General features: G+C 39.6%; 1 protein-coding gene across 7 annotated transcripts in view; it reads left to right on the top strand.

The window, feature by feature from the left end:
* The window catches only part of CUX1 (cut like homeobox 1), a 284,376-nt gene that overhangs the window by 174,584 nt on the left and 85,009 nt on the right, over positions 1 to 24,783 (top strand). For all 7 annotated transcript variants that reach the window (XM_033004042.2, XM_042791633.1, XM_042791634.1 and 4 more), the window contains exons 9-11: positions 7,699 to 7,747; positions 17,935 to 18,039; positions 20,740 to 20,928. In XM_033004042.2, coding sequence (XP_032859933.2) covers positions 7,699 to 7,747; positions 17,935 to 18,039; positions 20,740 to 20,928 — 343 coding nt within the window. The remainder of the gene's footprint in view (positions 1 to 7,698; positions 7,748 to 17,934; positions 18,040 to 20,739; positions 20,929 to 24,783) is intronic.

Raw genomic sequence — 24,783 nt, forward strand, 5'->3', positions numbered from 1 at the left:
GCAGACTTCTCACCAGCTCCCTCAGAAACCGATTTTTAGGTCTGTCTAAACAAGGTCATTTGTTTCTGCAAATTTCAGGTGCAGAAACCATCTTCTTTGAACTCCTCAGTGGCCCAAAAGGTTGTCACCAGTGGTCTGAGGTGGGAGGAAACCCAGAATGATCCAAATCTGGACACTCCTAATTACTAATTTTAACACTACTCAGGGCTTTGCAGAGTAAAGCAAAAATACATTGTGAAAGATGACATCTTTGATCAGAAGACTGTGAGAAAAAGGATTTATTGCATTTGTTTTCCTTTCTGTAACAGGCAGCATGATGGCTGGACACAGAGTTCACAAGAGACCTGTTCTTGTGGAGAGAAAAGCACAGTGGTAGTTGAGTAAGAGGTGCTTAAATGGAGGATTGAGCAGTACGGGGAGCCAAGATTCATATTTGCTGTGGTGCAATGTATCTAAATAGTGCCACGTAAGAAAGGAGTATTGCCATAAAATCAGAAAGATGTACCATCTATTTATAGATTGGGCTACTTTATAACACAACCTTTTCTTTATTCCAGTGGCTTCCATTAAGTGTTCTTCTTCGGTTTGCAAAGTGTGCCAAGGCCATGTGTGTGTAACACTATGGGAATTACAGCTCTGGGGTTCTATGAGTTGGTATTTTCTGTTATATATAATTCTTATTCTTTCTCTTTCTATTTTATTTAGCACATCAATTAGTGTCACTCATATCAATTTCTCTCTGTAGAAATGATTAAGAAAACACTGCTGATCTTTAGAAACTCTGCTCCCTAGTGTGTCACTGGAATACAGCTGATTTCTGTTGTGTTTAAAACATTATAATTGCAAACATGATTTTCTTATCCTTGAAATCCTGACTTAAGTCACGAAAAAGAAACCAAAGTGTTGTGCAGGTTTTCTAAGAAAGCATTTTTTTTTTTTGTGGACTGAAAAGAGCTTTTATTCTGTAGGGTCTTTTAATGACGGAGATGATTCTTGTCTTGTCCAGGTATTGCTCAATATCTTGGGCTTTATAAGCAGTTTCCTTAACCTTTATCAATATTTTATGATCACTTGACATCTTTCAAGCGCTTGGGACATCATTTATTTGAAGATCATACCTGCAGCTGGTGTGACTGCTTGATCCCAGTACTTAGGATACTAAGCTGGTGTGCTTAATGAGAAATCTTCACGTGAGATTTAGTTTATTTTTTCAGCTTGAATCTGTGTGCATGCACTGCATGGATATAAAACTAGAAATGAGAGGAAACAAGAACTAATTCTAGTAAAACAGAAAAAACCTGAAAAAGTTAGCATTGAGTCTCTGCCCTTTTTGCTAGGGGAGGAACTTGATTTAGTGTAGGATAACTGCAGAGGGGGGTCTGGACACTGTACAGTGGACATTTCACCATTCCCAGGATTAATCCAGATGACGTATTGTGTAATCGCTGGAGCACCTGAAACCAGCGTTTCTTTGATCTCTCAATTTAAAGCCTTCAGTGTTTCACTACTTAGCAGAGAGAGGATTTTTTCTTCAATTGAGTTCCTAGGAAAGGAAACACCCAATTCATTACTAAAGTTGGTGGATTTATGAATCCCTGAACAGAGAAATTCTTTTACAAGAGGCCTGGATTTATATGACATTGGAAAAAGGATTATCTGATCTGAAGATCCTTAGAGGGTTGCTGTGAAAGAAAATATTAACCTATAGCTCTTACAATTTGAGAAGTAGATTTGAGAACTTAGTAGTAAAAAGTATGTGAGTTCTTGCCCTTTGACGTGCTATACTGGTTTTGTTGAAAAACTTTTTTTTTTCTTTCTTTTTACAACCCTTGTGCCTATGACTTTTGGAGGTTTTATTAGCATTTGTCTAATATGGGTGTTCATTGGATTACAGTCATTATGAATTCTAAAAATGCCTAAACTATGTGTATAACAATATTTGTAAGATGCAAGAAAAGTAGAATTAGTAGATTTTTTTTTTTGTGTTACCTTGTATTGGAAACTTTCTAAAAGCTTAAAAGAAAGTGTTTGGTTTTCCATATGTAGGTCCTAGGAATTAAGCAAGCCAGGCACCATGTGCACCTTGGAATGGTCACTGAGGTACAGGGATTAGATGAGGGCATCTACCAGCAGAGCTTAGAAGGAGTCTTGAATTTGGGTAGGAAATTTGTCGTCCTTCTTTTTTGCTTAAAGAAAAAAATAATAATGAATATTCAAATGCTGGAATGCATTTGTGCCCTGAGTGAATGCTGTGATCATTGGGTTGCAGGCAATTTTGATGTTATTTAGTGATCTGAAATTACTTCCTAGACCCAGGAATCTTCCCTGATAAAAATTTTATTGAAACTTGAAAAAATTAAATGCACTGCTCTTTTTTGCTTTTCTTCCTTTTTTTTTTTTTTTCAATGCTGTGACCCTTCTTCTTTTCTTCCCCTCCCAAATGTCCCAAATAACTCTTCCCATTTTGCCTTGTGCTAGCAAAGTACTACATTATACTGCCTCTAATTTTAAGAGGCTAAGATGTTTACCTAATTCATCCAAAATGTGCTCTGTGACGATCACAGATACAAGTTACAAGTAGGATTTTTCTTTTTTTCTTAATTAAACATAAATGCACAGTAGTTGATAATGTATGCTTTTAGTTTGAAATTGCCTGTGTAAATGTTTTAGTAATTAGAACATTTTAACAAGCCCCAGTGGCTCCATATACCGTTTGCTCTGACCAGTAAACTTATACATGTTTTTAAAGAAAACAAATGTGTGGGAAAAAATGTTGTTTGTTTTTTGCCAAACCAAAATATTAATCTGCCCTGCTAGTGAAGTTTCTTGGCCACTCCACTGACTGCAATTTCAAAAGTGTCATCTGTATTTTCCAGTTCTTCCATGTATAAAGAATCCAACAGCAGTTTCCTTCAAGGTTCAGTAATCCTGAATGTTTAGGGGGCTGTAGCCACAAGATTTGGCAAACCATTCACTTGTCATGTTAATAAAAAAGGAATTGTTTCTGCCTCTTTAAGCTGGTATCTAAATGAAGGAGTTGGATCAACTGGATTTTAATCATAAAGTGCAGATTCTTCTTGCTTGCAAGTGTATAGCTTCATGGTGTTTAGGGTTTTCATCCGATTTCATTTTATTTAGAAAAAGAATTGAGCTTCTTCCATGTTACCAATTCTTGAATTTGCTTGTTTGTTATGCTGTTCAAACCTAATCAGTTATCTTGATCTTAAAAAGAAAATTGAGCCTTTCTGTGTTTTTTATTTCCCATAAGCAATTGAATTGAAAAGTGGGGTGGTTTTTTTTTTAAAACTCCTTAAGTTGTTTTTTTTATAGATGGCATGTCAGCTTTGAGGGCTCTTTGATGACTAGTAAAAGCTTATAACTTGTAAAATCCATAGCTTTTAATGCGTTTTGTTTTTCACTTCAAACGCAGTAGTAAGAGAAGAAATAATAGAATATTTCATGGTCATGCTGTTTCAACAGTTCAGACTCTTTTTACGTGGTGATGCTTATTCTGTAGCTCCAAATGCTTGGGCTTAAAATTTGATTTCCTAAATTCCATAGCCTGAAAGTGTTGAAGCTTAGAACAAGCTATCTGTAATACGGACTGAAGAACTGTCTTGCTTACAGGATTACTTTTCCTCTAATACAGAGATTATAAGGAATTAGATCAGATAAATGATTATACTATCTGTAGAATGAGAAAACACAGGGTAGATAATATTTGTTCCTGAAAACAGATTTTACCCACTCTTTTTCTCATCTGTTTTAATGTTAAGAAAGTATCACCCTTGACAAACCCTGAATAATGTTGGGTTGCAATGTAGAAGTCTCCTATGAAACACTGTAAATATCAGTGTATTTTAGCAAAAGATCTTGTTACTAATTACCCTCATTCTCTGTATCTCTCTGAAGACAGCCAGAACTCTAAGGTTTTTCTCCTTGCCTTCAGCTCTTGTAGTGATGGGGAATCCAGGCACTCCTGAGACGCCAAGTTGTGTGTTGCTTCAGGAGCAAAGAAAGTTAAAAGTAAAATCATCAGATCGGTGCCTTTTATAAGTGAGTTTAGTTTGCATGGAATTACTTTAATCAGAAATTTAGGGTCAGTATAACCACAGATTTGCTAAACTTGGCCACTGTTCCCTTCAAGGTTCCCACCAGATTTTCAGTGAAAACCTGCAGGACAAGGTGCCGGCAGCCTTGAGCTAGAGGGTGTTTTGCCTGTCAAGTAGTTCCGTTGAAATAAAGAGAAATACTGAAATAGGAAGGGCTGAAAATGAGCAAATGTGGTGGATGTTGAATACATCAAAAATTACCTGTGTGGTACTAATTCAGTGAGTCAAAGTGGAGTTTTCTCGTACCTTGCAGGTTTGAATTCGACACGGTGCTTTGTAAACAATAAATCAATGCAAGTTGTTTCTGTGAGCGCATAAAAGGTGTGAGAACTGTAATTTATTTTATAATAAATACTTCTGCTGAGCAAACAGTGAATGTAGCTATTAGAGACTTTCTCAAATAAGTGATTTTAGACTCCTGAGTGCCAGCTACTGATGTGGTAGTTGAGCTTTTAAAATGAAAAGACTGAATTCCTTTTGAAGATTCTTCTGAATGCTGTTGACACTTGTGCTAAGAAAGAATGTAGAGTAATTTAATTCATTACTTTACTTAAAGATAACATTTATGGTTGCAGCATTAACCTCCCTTGGTGTGCAGTCTGCTAAGCTGGAGATGAGATGTTTTGCTTGAATTTTTTTGGAGATGTTGCATCCTTTTATTAGGTGTGCAGAGACAGATTGTGCGTGGAAAAGCGAGGTAGAAAAAAATGTGTGAGGGAAAGGGCAGTTCAGGATCAGTCAGCTGGTGTGTCTGGATACAAGGACAAAGGGACAATTTTGCCCTTGGCTACAGTTTGACACTTCTACTGGATTCAGTCAGAATTATCTGTGCGCGCTGAAGGGCAGAAATGTCATTTTTATGGCGTTCTATATCCTCGGTTGCTTTTTTTTGTAATTGGCTGCGTATACCAGTGCTGTAATAGAGCTCTTAAATCCTGACCCCAGCCGAAATGGCATACAAATACCGGTATTAATACTTCTGTCCATTTTAAATACAGGATTGGCCTGAGTCCTTCCGCCGCGTTCTTCAGGCATCATCCTGTGTTTCAGCCTGATTTACTGGCAGCCACACACCTTTCTGCGAGCCCAGGGTGCTCCTCTGCTTTAGTGCTCTTGGTCCCATCTCCCCTTGCTCCTCTGCCCTCGGGCATCCCTCTCTTCCTTTGCTCACTCTGCTGCCTTCATCTGTTTCCCTACCCGTGGCTCCATTCACATGCCTCTGTGACTTTTAAAGGTGGCTGAGTGTCCTTTAATGGGTTCAGACCCCCTCACACTTCTGCCCCTTCCCGCTCATGTCTTCTGCTTCATAGCCATCTTCTTTTCTCAAAAAAAAAAAAAAAAAAAAAAAAGTTCCCTTGGCCAAACTGAAAAACAGCCCTTCTGCTCCCAGAGCAGGGCGCTCTGCCTCTCCTCGGTTCAAATGTTTCATGTTGCTGTGTCCTTTGCTCTCCTCAGGTTCTGCAGTTTTTCAGACCTTTGGCTGATACCTGGCCCCCCCTGTTTGGGAGGAAAGGCAGTGATTTTATTGTTCTCGAAACCCTACAGAGGAGCGAGCGGAAGCTGGATCTGCTTAAGCTGCAGCCAGCATGTTGGGATGGGACATTCCCAGCTCAGATCTAGGAGGCATGTGACATAATCCAGACTTCATTTATGGGCTCCGTATAACCTGAGGCATTCACACACAAGTTCAGCCTGAATGCATAAGCTTATATAAAGAGAACCCTTAAACTATCTTGGCTAAAAATATTTGTGAAATGCTGGGAAACATTTTCTTTTGGTGCTTTAGGATGCTCTCTTCCCTTTTATCTCTGTTACAGATACATAATGGGGTCACTTTCATGGTTTATGGACATCTTTTCCATGTGAAATACTGTAATTTCCATTAGTGGGTTAACAAGTATTTTGGGGCTGCAGTCTAAAACAAAAGATGTTTCACAACTACAGAGGCTAAAGAGATTGAAAGTGTTATTGTAGGCTTATGTTAACCTGTCCAGGTTAGTGTTCTGGCTACTCCCTGCGCACTTTGAATCCTTATTTGCTCAAGGAGTGATTGTTCAATTCAGTAACTAATGTTTAGTATTTATTATTAATTCAAAACATCATGTGCATGATTTCTTTCCAATGTAAGAGCACATTAGCTTCTCCTGCACAAGAAAACACATGTTAATCTGTTTTCCATTATTGTCCAAAAGATTTTTTCAAAAGGCAATTCATGTTGCCCCGACAACATTAAAGGCTGTAATTAAAAATAATTTTCCATTAATTTATATACATACACATTTACTTATTATGATCTTTTACTGCATTTCCCTAAGTGTGCGTGCAGAAACCTAAAAAGCTGTTGAAGAGTAAGTCAATATTCAGTGTAATGATCCAGTGTCGAGTGTGCCAGTACCCTGATGTACTTCAATTAACCATCTTTCTCAGCAAACACCTGCATAGAAAAAATGGATCTTCTGTGGGATCGGCAGAAAAACAAACCCTGACTTTTCTGCATCGGCAGAGGAAGGGAATTCCAGTATTTCACAGCTTTTACTGATAATGATCTGCTACAGATTAAAAATAAAAAACAGACATTATGGTGTTGGCAGATTGCAAAAGGACTTGCTGGTTAAAGCTGCTGTTCATAGGAGATGAGGATAGTGTTTATTGCTTCCATATGGTCCAGAGATATAAGACAGGCAAAATGTCTGGGGAAAAGTAATATGTCTTATTATATTGATACAGAACATACTTTCAGGTCTGTAGGCCCTTTTCCTGGTACCTTTCACAGGTGAGAGCATGAGCGTGAAATATTTGCCCATGATTCAGCATGATGATAAAAAAAAATTACTTAAGGATTGGATCCATTTGTGTGAGCAGAGCCTTAGAAATGGCAGGGATTTTAAAGGGTCAGGGCTGGTAGCTGCCACCTAACACACATATGTGAAGGATCTGGTTTTCCTTTACTATTTGTATAGTTTTCAACCCTTTGACTTTCTTACTCAGCTTTGTAAAGTGCATTAAGTGCCTGAGTCTAAATTTAGAGCTTCATAAATTTCTGTCAAAAAACTCTTCTCTGCATAATGTAAAATTAAATTTCTTCGTCTCTCTGACCTCATGATATTTTTTTTTTTTTTAGCCAAATTTAGAACCAAACTTCTAGGCACACTGAAACAGAAGAGTAACAGGCTACTTTTGTGTACACATATACACGTAGTTGGCTAAAGAACTGTAGTCTTTGACTTCTCCATAATTATCATTTGTGAAGCACCTTTACGTGTAGGAAAGATGACGCTGCCCTTTTGCAGAAAGTTGAGGAGTAAGATCTTCAAGGATCTAATGAATATGCTCAGATATCGATACACGTATTTCATTGCAGAAAGAGAACAGGCAAAGGAATTGGGGTACTTGCAAACCAGTGCACAGAGCTGAAACCTGAGAGGATTTCACCAGTCAGATTAGCTGATCAGTCTTACTGTGTCCTTTTAAAAAATTACTGAAAATTGGTATTGCTTGTATGAATGTTGCAATTGTACTGTGCATGAACTCACATAGCGGGCATTCTTCATGTGATAACAGTACTTCTGCTCTCTTGTTCTCCCAGGGCTGATGAAATCGAGATGATCATGACAGACCTTGAAAGAGCAAATCAGGTAGGTTTTTAAATGAGTCCCTCATAAAATTCTAAGTGCGACTTTGTTTTTTTTTTTTTTCCCCTTCTCTTTTGGATTTCATGACACTTCTTTTATATGCACTTAGCAGTCATAACTGTGTAGAATAAGAAAATATGCAAATTTCGAGAAAAATACAGCTCTTTAGGGATACTTTGTAAGGATTGTATGCACAGTAGAGTAGTGCTAGCCATATATTTACCTTCTAATAATTTAAACTTAATTTTCCTACTGTAGTTATTCTTGGGTTTATGTTTCTAAATCCATCATGTTAGCCCCTACTCAGACATGCAGGTAGTTGGTTTACCAAAATTAAAGGGCCTCTGCCCTGCTGAAGTGGCAATGCTGCCAGAGGCCTGACCTGCTGCTGCAGCTCCAGCTTTTGTGGACTTCTCTTTTTCCTTCCTTTTCTGATACATTTTATTGACGTATTAATTTTTAGCAAGGGCTGGATCAGATTGTGCCATGCAGGAGAACAAAGAAATTGTAATTTGTTCTTGCAGATGCTAATTTGGTAGATGGTGAAATGTCTCTCCTGCGTTCCCTCACAGTGAAATATTAATGAGAAAGTAGCACAGTTGTGTGGAACTTTTTAAAATAAAAAGGTTTTAAAAAAAACCAAACCAACACCCAAGCAAAGTGCCCTTCTGGACAGTCTGTACTTTGAGTGACTATTTGAGGTGATGAAGGAGATGTGTATGGACATGCAGGATTCACATGTGATATATGCAACAGGTTATGGTTTCACAGAGGGAAACCTCAACCAGGCATTTGCTTATCAGTGAACTTCATTAATCCCTCTGTCAGATTTGGGTTGGAAGGGACCTTAAAGATCATCTAGTTCCAACCCTCCAGCCATGGGCAGGGAAGATCAGAGATTTCAGATCCTAAATTTCTCAGATTATGGTTTTATAATCCCGCTGAAGCCACTCGCTTCCAGGAAGAACAGTTGCACCTCCTTCCCGCCACACGGCCACCTTTTGCTGTCAGCAGCGGCTGTGCGGCCACACCGTGAGTCAGACCAGGTCACTGATCCTGCTGAAAACCAGCCCCCCTCCAGCTGCTGCTTTGTTTGGGCTTTTTCCTTTTTCTAGATCAGCTTTCAGCCCCCACACTCCCCTGGTGCGGCTGACAAGGATAGCAAGTGTATTGTCCTTTATACTAGTTCTTTATAAATTAGAAAAATACTAATGAAGTGGAATGCCGATTTGTAAGTTGTTGGGTTGATTATTTAGTCAGTAAAAGAAAATTGGGGTTTGCATGGTAGGTTTTTAGTTCTGTCAAAGAACTTCTGTAGACACCATTAAATATTTATGAAAGTGCTAGTAATTATTTGAAAATCTGTAGCCTTTTTAGAAATGATGTAGGTGTTAAAGATGTTTTGGTAGAATTATTTTGTGGTTTTTGCAAAAGCAGTACATTTTGCAAAGTTGTATTAATTATTTACCCAGTAGGTTTTTTTCTTTTCTCAGACTGGAAAGGTGGTTGTTGCTAAAGAACAGGTATTTCTGATTTCCTCCTTGCCATACTAAAATGGATTATATCTATTTATACAGAAATGCTAAAGATATTTTCCTATCTAATTGGGAAAACATGCAATGTGGAGTGTTATTTTTTTTTATTATTGTGGGTTTTTTTTTTAATTAGTCAAAATTTATAACTGCTTATGTGCATGATCATTAGTTTGGTTGCAATTCAGCAGGCACTGAATCTGTGTGTAAACATCAGTGTGCAATTCATCTGAGCTGTTGTAAAGCCAGAAGAGGTGATTGTATCCCCCCTTCCCATCTTCCCATCCCCTGCTTCTCCCCCCAGCTACTGTGGTCCTGTCCCCTCCCTCACAGCAGCTTTTGCAACTGGGGGACCCTTCCTTGAGTCCCTTGAGCTCAGTAAATGCAGAAAAGCCTGAATTTGAGGTGAAAGAGGCAGGTTTGTTTTCTGTGGGTTTAGCAAATTGAAGCAGCTCAACAAAACGTGGGCAAAGCAGCAGCCGGAGGTGAGGGGTGTGAGGGGAGCGTCTGGCCTCAGAGGAGACGGGGAAAGGAAAATTCACCGGTGGAGGAGCAGGAGCAGCAAGCTGCTGGAGCAGCTCCGCTCATTTGCTGAAACGTGCCCGTAGTTCTTGTCTTGTGTGATGCTACACCTTATATAAACACTTCTATAAATTATAACTAAGTAATCTTTGTAGCAGCAATTCCTGTGTTTTACCTCTTTATAGCTGAAAAAAAAAGAAAAAAAAAAATACAAGAAATTAAATCCATTGCACAGGCCAGAAAGTGAGTTTGCATCAGGCTGAAATGTTACAATTGCAGAAACAAGTACTTAACATAATTATGTATTTAATAGTTAAATTAACATTTCCTTTTACCGTTTCAGTAAAGTACTTATTCCCCATTATTAAGGCTAACTTTAAAGAGTAATGCTCAGTATGATTCCTACTTTGAGGATAGACTGCCTTGCTGATTTTGATGTGATGTTTTGCTGCTCTGGAATTAACATTGACCCAAATGACTGGAATTTGGAGCAGAAATTTACAGAACAGCAAAATGTTTCCACTGAAAATGTGAAAAATATTTGCTGTAAATTTTTAAATATCTGGTATTTCTTGAAAATCCCTTTCTCAGTTACTGTCTTAAATCCAGAGCTGGCATTTCTGAGCCTCCGTTGCTTTGTGTAAGGACAGTGCTCTGACTCTTAAGAGGTGGGGAGTGTGGTTTCCCTCCAATTTTGCAGTAACAAGAGGGTGGATGTACTCACTGACACTGATCCGGGTGTCCCTGTTCTGGGTGATGAAAGCCATGGGGACAGAATTGATGTTGGAACTCCCACCCTCGTGTCCTGTTGGGTGAAGCATGAACTATTCTGAGTCTTCAGACTCCATCACCTCTCCTCTCCCACTGTTTTCTCCTCATTTGGATCCTCAAATTGTTTCATGCAGGAGCTTTCTGTTTGAGTGCTATCATCCCCAGAAGATACTACTGGCTCATAGAATTAATTACCTTTAAATAGCAGTGAGCTTTGCAATTTTCTGCTTAGAAAGAAAAAGGGGTAGTGACTGCAAAGCTCAGTTTCTCTCCATTGTATCATTAAGGCAAGGTATACATTGATCTTTCCCCCAAACCATCACCCTAACCAACGAGAGAAATAAATCCCTCACTTGAGCAGAGCAGGCTGGGGTGGAGGGTTTGGAGGCGGGTGCTGGAGGTCGCGATGTGGTGGCAGCGCGGCTGCTGGGGTGACAGCACTTCCTCAGCTGCTGATCCAGGCACTCGGCGCAGTTAATCCAGGATCTTGAGTGGGGTTTTGCAGCAGGGCTACTCCCATTCAGACTGACAGCTCAAACAGAGTAATTTAAGCACGCCAATTTACACCCACTGTTAGGGTGAAGTGGGTCCTGGCTGGGAGGTGGGTGTCAGTGGTGGCCTGTGGAGTAACCCTTCCACTTTAAAGTCCTGAGAGCTATAAACCGGTACAAAAATTACAAGAATATGGCTGCTCTACCTATACCTGCCTCAAGAGGAGCCATTAGCTCCAAGACATGTAGTTTTAGCAGAGGTGTGACACCTGAAGCCAGTAGCCCCCTCTTGCTTCTGCAGGAAGATGCAACTGCATCATCTGCAAGACCGCAGAAGAGCTGTGGGCAGCGCCGCTGGGGCTCTGTCAGCCCCCTCGGGTTCCCTCCTCCTCCTCCAGAGGCTCGAGGACTTGCTTGGCTTGGGTCTGTGAAGGGCTGGAGTCAAAATACAGATAAATGCAATAGGAATGGGTTATTTTCACTTTACTCACCCATCAGCTTGATAATGAAAACAACCCAAGAGTTCACCCTCACATTTCCATGAAGATTTAATAATCCAGTAGTTTGGGAAAGGGACTCGTTTTATTAAGATTTCATTTTGCACAATAAATCACTGCATATTTTCTGATATGCTACGAAGTATAATAATAAATAATTAAAACTAAACTACCCGTACTTGTCAAAATAAATGATTTATCAGAGTTTGGGATACAGCATCTTTGAATTTTTTATTGTTTGAGTCCCAAAATATTATAATTTCCAATCAGTGAAGTTAATGAAGCTCCAGTGTACTTTTCTTCATTTGCAACAGTTACAGCTGTGTGAATGTGTATTTTACACAAATATTTATGGTTAGCACTTTTCTGTACCTTTTCAAGTTTACACCTTTCTCATAAGTGTTTATGGCAGTAAGGCACGAATCTTTGGGATGATGAATTTTTTCAAATGAATTATCCTTCTTTTTCTGTACTTCATCTAGCAACCTGGAATCACTGGGAGTTGTATATGGGAAAAACTGAGATTTCTGTTGAAAAGACTCATTCCTATGTTGTGAAGACAGAAATACTTTGGAGTGTTAAATTTATTTTTTTTTTAAAAAAAAGGGTAATTTTAAGATTTTCCTATGGAGTCTAAGTTTGTGGTTTCATGTCACTAATGTATCCAGATCTGTTTACCGGCTTTATACATTCAGTTCACATTGGTTTTTCTTTAAAAAAAGTGAAGTCTAATGAGCTTTGTAATTCAGGCTTCTTGAAAAAAAAGTGCTTTTTCACTTTTAAAAGAAAAAGAGAACTTTGGTTAGGGTTGGTTTCATCTCCACAGTGCTGATAGTGCTCCCAGATTTCAACTTGTTATTTTTTCTGGGGAAAGAAAGCCAAATATAGAAACTTCTGTTATCAATAAAACAAGGACAACTGTTCTTTCTAAAATACATAACCATTTATTAAAGAATCTAGACTGGATGGGTACCATTTATTCCACAGAAATGTAGTGTTATATTTTAAGATCTGTAGAGAAAGGGTTAGTGAGTTTAAGCATTTTTTGGAACCAAACTACCACTAAAATCCATAAAACAGTGTCTGCTATAGAAGTAGAAGGAAAGCCTCACCAGGGCATTTTAGCAGAAATGCTGTTCTCAAGATTATTTTTTTATTTCCTTGGGTATGGTAGCTTCCTGTCTCTAACAAATCACACTGGAAAATGGTTTGAAAAGATACTCCCACTAAGTGAGATTGCTATAAAATATGTATGTTTTTGAGCAGCAGATGGAATAAATTCTCATCTTTCACTTAGCAACACAAATGCAACACAATACAGGTAGTGCAGGTGCTGTGCGGGAGGGCTTTGTTCTGACCCACCAGTGGTAACAAAACCAGGGACAGGGCAGTCTTTATGTTCCCACGAAAAAGGGTATGCTTCTTAGCAGGACTCCATCCTCTGCACCAAGGCTAACACTTGCCCACAAGTGCTGCCAGAGTATTTGCTTTTTACTTCTAACTCTCTTTGCAATGGACTAGATCCTCTGCTATCGTGGTGTGCCACAGCCCAGCTGAATTCAGAAAAGTTACGCTGTTTTATAGCAGATGAGGTCATTCACTTAATCCAGTGATTTCACTATCTGTAAAATGGGAATAATAACACTTACTTTATAAAGTGTGTTGAGATCCTTGCACGGAGAAATGCTGTATAAAGGCAGAATATGGTTAATATTATTTTCATACAAACACAGGAGTTTCCTGTAAATGCCTGGCTTTCAGTTGGGAATACATTTATCTGGCAGCCTTTCAGAGCTCAAAGGAAAGTGCAATAGCCTGAAGACAAGAATGAAGACAACCCAACCTCTTCTGTTGGACTTTTTTTCTTTTTTTCATGTAATTCTCCATTGCTGGAAAAAATAGGTGTCAGAGCCCTGAAGAGTCTTTCATGTCACAGATTTTTCTGATAACCTTGCTCTGCTGTGAGAGCTAGGGTCATTTAAAGGTTTTAAAATAAATTTGTATATCTCAAAAGTTAGAAAATTAAAGCACGTTGAACCAGTGTGCTTTAATTGATCTCATACTCCAAGAAACATAGCTTTTGTAGCAGCTTGCAAGTGAGAATGTCAGCTTTAAGCGCTTAAAACGAAGCACGGTGATTACTGCCATAACCAGGCTCATTAAGTTCAACAGAATTACTTGTGATAATATATACTTCTAGCCCATAGGAAGATTTTGTCACGTATAGCACTGAATTTAGCATGTAAAAAGGAAATATAGTTTGGCTAGTGGAACTTTAAGGGAAAGGTTATACTTTTTTGCTTGTAAGTATCTCATTTTGCTATTCACACCACTGGTCTTTGATCAAATTAACATTTTACTGTAAGTAGAAGAGCATTCAGTTCATGCTATTCATTATCTTGTCAGGAAACAATGAGAATAATTTAAACTGGATATATTGAGTAAGGCTTTTTTTTTTTTTTAATTGGAAAGCACACAGCAGCATTACAATCATGACCTACTGGCTCCACTGTGAACAGTACAATATTTACATGCTATTTTAAGGAGAATTAAAGTATTTTGAAATATTTTGTTACTGAGGGGTAGCCCTATGCTAGAAGAACAGCGGTATAGAAATTAGGAGGAATTGTATGACTGAACTATCCAGAAAAACAGTGTTTTTAAAGAATGCTGGATTTACATGAGCTCTATCAAGGCCAGTAGTGTGACTCTTGCTGATCATCATGGGTTTTCGAGGCCATGCGTAGTAAATTTGGAAGTAAGAAACCAAGGGTTTTAGCACTGATTGACGAAAAGCAGCTATACTATGGGATACATATTTCTTAGCCTAAGTGGGATAGTTTCACACACAGAGAAGGTTACATGAACTTTCCAGTGGCTCCAAGTTGTGCAAGACTGCTAGGCTTTAGCCATTTTCCATACTGGGTGTCTGTCTCTGGCTGCACTCTCTTTTCTTATTTCAGGAGAAATTGTTCAACTTATTTCTAAGAACAAGATTAGGGAAAAAAATCCAGTTTTCCCCACATGTTACGAGTTGTTCTTGCTGTTTTGGTGAGGAGCCTGCTGTGCCCATATTTAAGAGAAGGGGCTTGGCACTTGATGAGGGAGGGTTTGCCTTTTTCTCAGGATTGTATCTTCTGTTGCTTCAAGTAGCAAAAAAAAAAAAAAAAAAAAAAAAAAAAGCAACAAACGCCCCAAGTTTGGCCAGCCTATAAGCATCTGAAAAAAAAAAAAAAAGAGTTCACACAAATTCAACAGAATCTGGTTTGAATTTGTTGGCTTTGATGTCCGTGCCTGTCCCAAGCATGCTGCAGTCTATCACTGCGCCGGCTGGGCGAACATTAACCAGCTAGGTTTTTCTCCTCTTGGTTGCAATGTGAGGTTCAGTGCCACTTCGGCGGGAGCACTGGAAGGGGAGACGCTCCCCCAGGCTGCTGCTGCCGCGGCGGGGAGACGGGCAGCGTCGTTTGGGTGCAGGCAGCAGGGAAGGAGGTTCGTGGTGGAGAGGGAGGGAGGAGAAGGACTGGGACGGGGCTGCTACAAGAACATCTGGAGAAGGAGCAACAAGGAAAAGAGGAAGGAGGAAATTGCGGGGTAAGACTAATTCTGGAAGTTTGTGTGATTCGTTAGGTCGTTGCGATGTATGAGCTTGGTTTTGCCTGCCTGAAGCTAAAGGCACCCGGAAGCTCAGAGAAGACCAACATGGTGCTTCCAGCAGGCAAAATGAATTAAGAAGGGGACAAAGTGACAGGCAGAGAGGGGTGGGAGTCAGGCAAAGCCGGGGGGTGTTTCAGGGGGGCAGCACCGCAGCCGCCGTGAGGGGTGTTGGGAGCGGCGGAAGGCGGCCTGCGGCTGCCGCCGCCATCACAGCACCCCCAGGGCAGCGCGAGGGGGGCTCGAGCAGCCCCTGTGCCCCAAAATGGCGGCTCTGCCAGCGCGCCCGTCAGCGCTTCTGGAGCACTTCGATCCTTTGGGAGTGGAAACCAGAGCACAGCCCGTGAGGGAGCGATTAATCCTCTCTGCGGAGGAGGGTGGGATTAGTTTGCAGTAAATAAACTGCAGAGGTCACTCGCAGAACAAGGAGGATGAGGCAAAATATTCATCCACTGAGCAATTTTCACCTCGAGAGTTGAATGAAGTAGGGGGGCTCGTTGGGAAAAGCACTAGCGTGTCAGTGTGTGGTTCCAGCCTGCCTCCCAAAGCCCTGCGCACAGGGGGTGGCCAAACACACCTGCGGCCTTGGGCTTGCCTTTTCAAAACTTTTAAGTGCTCAGTTTTGAAACTGCTGTTCTTTTAACAGGTTTCAGTGTGTAATTTATAATTTATATTGCAATAGCACCCAAAAGTGCTTTCCAGACACTGAACACATCTACAATTCTGGCTCTAAAAAGCTTCCATTCTGGAAAAAAAAAAAAGAAAAATTGACCAAATAGAACTGCCCAAAGTTTCTGTTGATGTATTTTTAACAATGCATAGTATGAAATCTTGTATGATATTATTCACAGGATTACAACAGGTGTTGTGAATTGGCTGGGGAGGCTATGCAGAAAGGGCAGCTGACAGCTTACTGTATATGCAGATGTAACATCTATTAGAAATATCCTCTGTGGTTTGCTTGCATGCAAGCTGAATAGATTCTCAAAACAATGCTGCTGTGAATGGAAGCCATCAGCAGAATTGCTTAAGGCTGCAAAACCCATTACTTATACAGCAGTAGATGCAAGAGCTAGTACCACAGTGTAGTTATCCTGCTTTGCTGGAGTTGTTTACCAGTTATTAGATCAATATATGTACATCCACATCTAATAAAGTACAAGAAACTGATTTATCTCAATGTGTATTGTTAGCTTAGTTTTTTTATCCTAATATTGTCCAGCTGGATAAACTTTTTTGCCTTTTTAATACTGCTGCCATTTTTTAAGCACACAATAGGCTGTGTCCCATCCTCTGATTATTAGAGCCATGTTACTGTACTTTTTACAGTTACATTTTAATTACAGCTGTAGAACCTATGCAAAATCATTTAATATAATGTTGTGAGCAAATAGTGCAGATGATGCGTTTAGTATTTGATTGCCGTTAGTTTACTGATTGATTAAACATGCAGACTGAGTGTCTGCTGCGACTAGAGAGTAAGTCAAAGACCATGCACACACACAGGGATATAGGTTTTTGTATTTGCTATTTTAGATGACTTAAGTTTTCAAAAGGATTAGCTGAAAAAGCAGGGAGTCTGGCACACAGAAATACAGCAATTTTGGTGGCTTAAAAATGGCAGTGTGAATTTATTACTCAATAAAGGAAGCAACCCATCAGTGTAAAGGGTAAAAGTTGGTCAAGAAAAGTTTTGGCCTTCATTGGTGGCAGCTCATGGGTTTAGAAGAGTAGGTGATGGGTCTTGGAAGTGGAGATAGAAAATTATTTTAGCTATTTTCTGCTGCAAGTGCGGCATGATTTGCATGGAGAAGCCCAGGTGAAAAGCAGTGATTACTCAGTGAGGTAAACACTAAAATACATTTTTAAAAAAAAAAATAAGAAGAAAGTCTGGCCAGGAGAAATACACACTGTAAAAACAACTAGGTTTTGTTAACCAGCTTTTCTTAACAGAAGCTTATACACAGTTATGGAAAGGACTTTGCTGCTATTTATTGCCTGAAGTTGCTGATCCATCTGTCTCTACCCAAACTCTTCTACAGACAAGCTTTCCTCATAATTCTGCCTTTCTCTTTTCAATTATTATTTAATATTTATATGGGAATTTTGTCTGGTAGCCAAGTCACAGGCTTATCAGATATTGCATAAATCCTCAGCAGCTGGTAACTGATCTGTGCAAAATTTTCAGTTTAGGGTTAAATATTGTTGAATAAATAGATCTGCTGAAAGAACAGAATCTAACAATTCATGTTTTGGGAAATAATTACGGAAGAAAGACAGCCCACAACATTGTATGTGTGTTAGAGAGAATGGTCAGAATATCTTTTAATTCAGCATTTACCCGCGAGAATTATTCCCAGGAGGAACCTTGCAATAAAATCTGCTTGGTCTGTGAGAATAGAAAGAAATTGAATAAAAAGACTCCATTTCCACTTGTATTTATTCAGTCTGGGAAATTCAGTGGGCCGCAGCATTAGTATCAGCAGGGGATTCCTTGCTCCTAGCGTTAAATTACTGTCATAATCGCTCAATTATTTCTTCCTTGTACTGTTTAAAATAAAAATCCATCACATTCTATGTTTTTTTTCTAACATTTATTAGGTTGAGTGTTTAGGAAAATCAATTATATTCAGTCAGGCATGAATTGATGAATGTTCTTGTAATAATTGTCAGTTGTTAAACTGAATGTACTTTCTCTTTTCACCCCTTTTCATTTCCTTCAGAGGGCAGAGGTGGCTCAGAGAGAGGCAGAGACCTTAAGGGAGCAGCTCTCATCAGCTAACAAATCTCTCCAACTTGCTACGCAGATCCAGAAGGCACCTGATGTGGTGAGAGAAAATATTTACTGACTCTCACAGGTTTCTGTCACTCCTGCAGTACAGCTCTTTCAATTTATGCTCACAGCTATAAAAATACCTGTTTGGAATAATATTTTAACCGAAATGGAATCGTGTTCTTTTGGGACTGCGGTTTGGTTAAACTTCTGAGGGGTTGGGGGCTGCAGGAGACCACGGGAAGGACAGAGGTCTCTGCTCCGGGGCAGCTGGTCCAGCGATCCCCAGCTCTCTGCGGCCGCCGGTCCAGGTGGGCAGCAGCAGCTCTCAGATATTATTTCACATCGGTAAGAGCATCAGCAGAGGAAAAGTAAAGGCAGCAGTGCGGTATAACAAACAGTGCCTTGGTGGGCAGTCAGCACATGCCTGCTGGGAGGGCGCAGCAGAGGTGGGGGCATCGGAGCCAGGGCACCCACTTTGCCCAGAGCCGGTTGCGGTAGCGGGGACCTGCTGCCAGCCCGTGTCTGGGTCTCGTCGTCAGTGTATGGGCTCTCAGAGGAACTGGAAATCAATTCGGTATCACTCGGGTTTCCCCTGAATATATCTAAACTGAGAATTACACCTATAAATCCAATAAAAGCTTAGAAAATTCAGAAGATATGCTGTTCTCCTAAAGGTTTGGCTGCTTGTTGCCTTCTCTGTGTGTTTCTAAATAAAGCGAACACCGCTGCTTGGGGAGGTTGGTAGCACTGACTGCTGATCGGACCTGGTGGGCACGGAGTGCTATTACAGGACTCCAGCTGGCCCTGGGTGAACAGGTATCACAGATGAGCAGACAGATTATTTTGATTTTTGTTTGCCAAAGGAGAAATAGGAGTATTTAAATGTAAATACGCAATTACGTGAAATTTAGTCTACTTCTAAGCAGCAGATTTAACAAACAAAAGAAATCATGCTCCTTATTGCTTTTTTCTTGCAAGCCATATACATGCTTGACACTGATATCAGAGAAACACATGGTTGCCTTTAAAATACATTTGCAGAGAATGAGTAACAAACCACAAGTCCTCCCGATCTGTTTGGTCGTCTATTAATACAACCCAGTATTTTCTCAGAGAAATCAAAACATAGACAAGCAGGCTGCAAAACAAAAAAACTAAAAAAATAAAAAGCCTGAATATCACTTGTAACTCTGAATTACCTGCCTCTTCCTATCTCGTGTCCTAGTCTTATCATTATTTTAACATTAGGTCTTTCTTGTATTTAATAGTACTTCTGCACTTCATTTATATTTAATATGACAACTACTGCAGAATGAAAATGATCATTATCTATCTTATTTCAGACTCTACGTTCTAGTCTCAATAGGCACAAGCAGCAGATGATTATACAACTTGTGATGTTTCATGCAAGCAAATTAGAGGTTTTTTCAAGTTAAAAGTATAATTCAATGTAATAGGAGAGCGTTGTTAACTGCTGTTCGTACATGTAGCTCTCTGTGAGATACAATGGTATGTAGTCACTGAGATTCAAGCTAAGTGTTTAGAAGATACGGAAACAGTATTTTGTTGTGCCTGTATTTTCCAGAAAAGAGGGTATGGAGTATATTTCAATCTGCTGCAATGTCATCTTGCATTGTAAGGAAAGTGCTTGGGTGACAGCATCGGTGGGTTGAATTTTCAGCTCTTTCACTGTAGGATCTTTGGCATAATGCTTATGATCATTCTCTCTCTCTTGGTAAATGGATTCTTTCCTACTTCCCTGGTATTTTCTGAGGAACAGCCATTAACCTCTGTAAAGCATGTTTTAGGCTTTTTAATGGAATGTGTGTTCATCATTGGGCTGCCTCGTGCTCCCCGGATCTGCACAAGGATTTCCTTACGTTCTTCATGAAAGAGAGGTTCAGAGCTCTCTGATGCATTATCGCTATTGATCCCTTAACACAAAAGGAGACAAAAGAGATGGTACAATTAGTCTGTAATATCTTTTCTGAATAGATCTACCTTCTTAAGTTCTCTGTCTCCTCTCTTATTTCTTGTCCTACTGGAAAGTTGGTGTAGTGAGGAGGTTTCAGACTTGAGGACAGATTTTGCAGCTGTGGGAAACTGGAAGATCCTGTTAAAGGAAAGGCAATTTCTGAAAGTGGAGACCAAAGGGAGAATGGCCTTGTCTTACAGCTGTCACATCTATCTTCATCCCCGTGGAGGAGAGGCTTTAGTTGCTAGCAATAATAACAGTGAATAATTTTCATGCAAGGAACAAGTTCATTGGAAGCAGCAGTTTGGGGCAATTTTTGACAATTTTGCCTGAAACATGCAGCATGCATATGAAGAGCCAAAGGCAGATGACTCTGCTGTTCCTGATTAAGAAATTCTGCTCCATTACCTCAGAATATTTTATCTGATTAGTATTTCGTATGCACAGATTTTTATACTTGTCAAAGCATTTGGACTATTAATAATAAATAGAACTAAATAGAATATTCCAATTTTCATGGCTGCATCTTTCCAGTGCACTTACGAAATAGGGAAATTTATTCTCTCCATTATCCCTATTTTTAAAAAAGAGCTGTCCTGGGAAGTAGAAAGGCTCATCTTCCAGATTCATGCAGTCAATGATGGGAGTCCCAGATTTAGAAATTATTTCTGTCTCTCATGCCACCCAACACCATGCTTCATCCTTACCTAACTGCCCTGAATTCAGGCTTGTTGCCTTTTTTTATTTATGTGGTCTAATACTGTTTTTTCACATCAGGAACAGGCCATCGAGGTGCTAACACGGTCCAGCTTGGAAGTAGAACTGGCTGCGAAGGAGCGGGAAATCGCCCAGCTCGTAGAAGATGTCCAGAGACTCCAGGGCAGCCTCACCAAGCTGCGGGAGAACTCCAGCAGCCAAATTTCACAGCTGGAGCAGCAGCTGACCGCCAAGAACAGCACACTTAAAGTAAGGCTCGGTTCTGTGCTCAGCAGCTTTCAAAGGATGTAACTGACATACTAATACTGGGTTTTACTGATGTAAAAGATTTCTGTGGTTCTGAGAGGTAAAAGGTTCAATGGTAAAAGCCCTTGACTTCTTCAGGATGCTGCTGAATTCTTGTTTCTGTGACATTTTATTCTAAATGATCACGGTTTTGATGAAATTTAATTTACCTAGTTCTCATTGGTTTGAGATTTCTTTTTGGAGAACAGGGCTACCTTTAGTATTAAAACCCTCAACTTACGTTTAGCATGGGTATGTAGTGAAATAGCTGAACTGAAAAGGCAGAGAAAATCCTTCTTAGGTTTTAAAACTTCTAATTCCCATTCCAGTGATTGGTATTGCAGGTTTGCCGGGGAAGTTTATTGTGCTGTGGTTGATCCTGGACTTTACCTGCTACCCCCTTCAGTTGTCTCCACTGGAAAAGGGAAGTGTATTGTTTAGAGCATAAAAAAAAAGTAAATCAAGACACGGAGAGAAGACTTTTTAGTCTTAATAACCATTTAATTTATTTTTTTAACTGCATATTTGCTGCACAGTAATTCCCATATATAATTAGTGGTCCCATCCTATACTCATTTGCATACCACTAGCACTGCAGTGGAACCAGAAGAAACATCTACTGATTTTGTGAGTGACCCTTTTCCCTTTGCTTCAGGTGCTTTACTTTCTTTGTGTGCTAGCCTCCCCAGTTTTGCTCTATCGGTAAGCATGAGAAATGTTTCCTGACAGGTGTTATGAATCAGTTTCCTGTAACTCCTGTCTCTCTCATTGTTCTACCATCTATGAGCTTCAAAGTGTAAACAAGATAAATTTATCTATTCCATTAAAGACTTCATAGTTTTGCAGGTTTTATACTCCGAGAGTTTTTTGAAAGCGGGAGGCTGGTAGTACCCACTTAGCTCTGACTGTGGCGTGGGTAGCTTTCCTCTATCAGAATGATTTAATGTTCAATTGAAACTCTTACAAATTGTTCTAATTCTGACATTTTTTAGCGGTTACAAGTTTTGCTCTGGTGTAACATAATTTATGTGGAGAAATGTCTGTTAGGGATGAAAGCTGAAGTGTTGCATTCAGTATGCTTTCTGCATGTTTTAAGACAGCCTTGCAGAATTTTTATGAAAATTCAGTAGAGCAAAGGAAACCTATTAGGTTCCTATATTGACAGTATCAGCTCTGCCTATCCGTCACCACGTGGGCACCACTCTTAGGGAGGAAAGAGCTGGCCTGGTTTTGAGGGACACATTTTGCTGGCTACACCCATGTTACGGGGTTTATTTTTTCATAAAGCCTGATAGAAAATATCTTGAGTCCTTGCACTTGACAGATTTTCTTGGAATAAAGCATGTTCCTGGTGAGGTCAGTATTAGTTTAGCCATTAACTTCAAAGGGAATAGGATCATAGAAATGACAGAGCAAGTCTTTGATTTTCATTTCAGTAATCTTCCATTTTCTCATAGGCTTGCCTGGCTAATGCTCCGTATTTAGGTTCCTGTTGATAGTGTCTGATGCAGTGACTCTATTGATAAAGTTTTAGTCATTTCAACCCTCTTTAACCTTATTTGTTGCACTATAAATATATTTCAAAGTACATACTTTTACCCCAAAGTGCTGGGAAGACCTGTATCTGAGATCTGTCGTACAAAGAACCAAATCTCAGTGGTGATGTGTTGATCTCATGTTTGATTATAGAGGAATTGCTTCTAAAATAACAGAGATTGTAATGGTTGCCTCCACAAAAAATGAATCACAGTTTCACAAATTAAAGCAATGTTCTCAGACCATATCTTAGGGGAATTCTTTAATACTCTGTGACTTAATGAAACAACACAGAAATACTTTCAAACTTATTGCTCCTTTATCTTCATCTGATCTAATAATCCAAACATGTCCTCTAGTAACAAGACTTTTCTAACTATAATTATATTAACCCTTTGTGGCTGGGAGTTAGAGCTTCCCTGTTACCCAGTTAAAATACAACAGTGCTAGGTAGCAAAGAGATACATCAAATAACATGGGTTAATTAAATATGGACTTTTTAGTTTATCACTCTGAACTAAACTATGACATTAGTCTAATGGGGCTTTTTAAGTGTTTTAAGCCCCCTTAATACAGCCCATGTTCTTTACCTGAGAGACTTCAGTTAATAATACAATAATGATTTTTTTTACTTAAATACCATAAGAGGGGACCCAATCTATGCATGCTCTAACATGGGTCCATTCACACAACAAATGCAAGACGATTCCTTAACATGGAATATTTGAAAATTTAGCATGCAGAAATGCCACCAGTCCATTCCTTCTGTCTTCTGGCACCCTACATTTTTGTGTGTTGGAGAACGTTAGAACATATTTTGTCTGAATTAACCAGGTTGATATTTAGTGCAAGATATTAGCTCCTCCAGATTGTCTCACAGCTTGAACCTTTGTTTTACCATGTTTTGTGCATTTTACAGGGTTCTTTGAGACAATTACCATACTAATACATTTTAAAACAGTCATTGACTGGGAAGATGCCAAGTGCCTAAATGGTCTGCTTATATACAGGCATTGCATTCTCAGTTGTTAGTTTATATTGTTTCATACAGTATACATTTAGGTGCAGATTTTCCATGGCAACAATCTCTGTATTAGGTACTTGGGAATGATGGATGTATGTGTTTTTTATACAATTCAAAGTAAAATATTGCTGGTTGCCATACTGCTGTAACAGCCTACAAGTACCTGAGAGTCCAAAACAGCTTCATTCTGTCAACATCTTTTTTTTTCTTCCCCTGTCTGTGTTTTGTACCTAAGATTTCCAGGAATACTTTCAGGCTATAGCATATCCCTTTACAGAATTACATTTAGTATAGATTGCATTAAAATGAGAATGAGTAGCTTTTCTGTATTTAAATCTGTTTTTACAAAAGGTTCTTTTCTTAGCATATCCTTGCATAAGTAACTAACTTATTAATCCAGGATAGTTTGTTTTAAATTTACCCCAGTACTTTTTATACCGAGGACTGGTGCAAATAGTCAGTTATGCTTACTGTAAAAGCTAATCTGCTATAGTCCCAAAAATGTTACAAGTCACAGAGTTAAGGAAGAGGTGAATTGTTGTGTGTCTTTGCTTCAAGCTGTAGAGCAGCAAAAAGCCATTAGAAGCGGCCGGCTGAGCGACACGGCCAGAGCAAGCTGAAGGATGCCGCGTGGTGTTAGCAGCGGCCTCCCATTGCCTGCGTCGAGTTTGGAAGCTGTCAGTCGTGATGCTGAGTCTCCTCCCCAGTACCGAGGGCTCTCTGGCTCCCTGGTTTCATTTAAAGATCCCTCTCCAGTCTTACAGAGCCTCATCCAGTGCATTAAAAAGTCTAGCTGGATACCTTGTTAAAGTAACTCTTGTTTTGCTCAGCGTCGAGCTGGGGCTTGAAAAGCTGCTTGAATTTGTGGCGTGTTGTAGCTGGCCCTCCTTAAAACGTCAGGAACTGAAGTGGCACCTTGGGTCCCAGGATTTTGTAGTACATTTGCATAGTGAGATTTCAACACATCTTGGGGGTTTTCAAAACCTCAAACATCTTTAATATTTGTAGGATTTTCCTGGTCACATCAAGCAGGATTTTCCTAGTTACATCAGTATAGGGGTTTTTATCAGGGCTCAGACACCTGTGGCACTGTTTCTGCTATATAAAGCAAAGTCAGTACTCCCTGTAATTCCAGTTACTAACTGGAATTTGGTAAGGCAAGACATGTCAGAAGAAATGACTAAAACTTGCTCTGTATTTATTCCAGGTGAAAAAAACTGTTTTAGCTGAAATAGACTTTTTTTCTCATTTTAACACAA

Source organism: Tyto alba, unplaced genomic scaffold, assembly GCF_018691265.1.
Source record: "Tyto alba isolate M040663 unplaced genomic scaffold, T.alba_DEE_v4.0 Super-Scaffold_19, whole genome shotgun sequence".
Classification (NCBI taxonomy): Eukaryota; Metazoa; Chordata; class Aves; order Strigiformes; family Tytonidae; genus Tyto; species Tyto alba.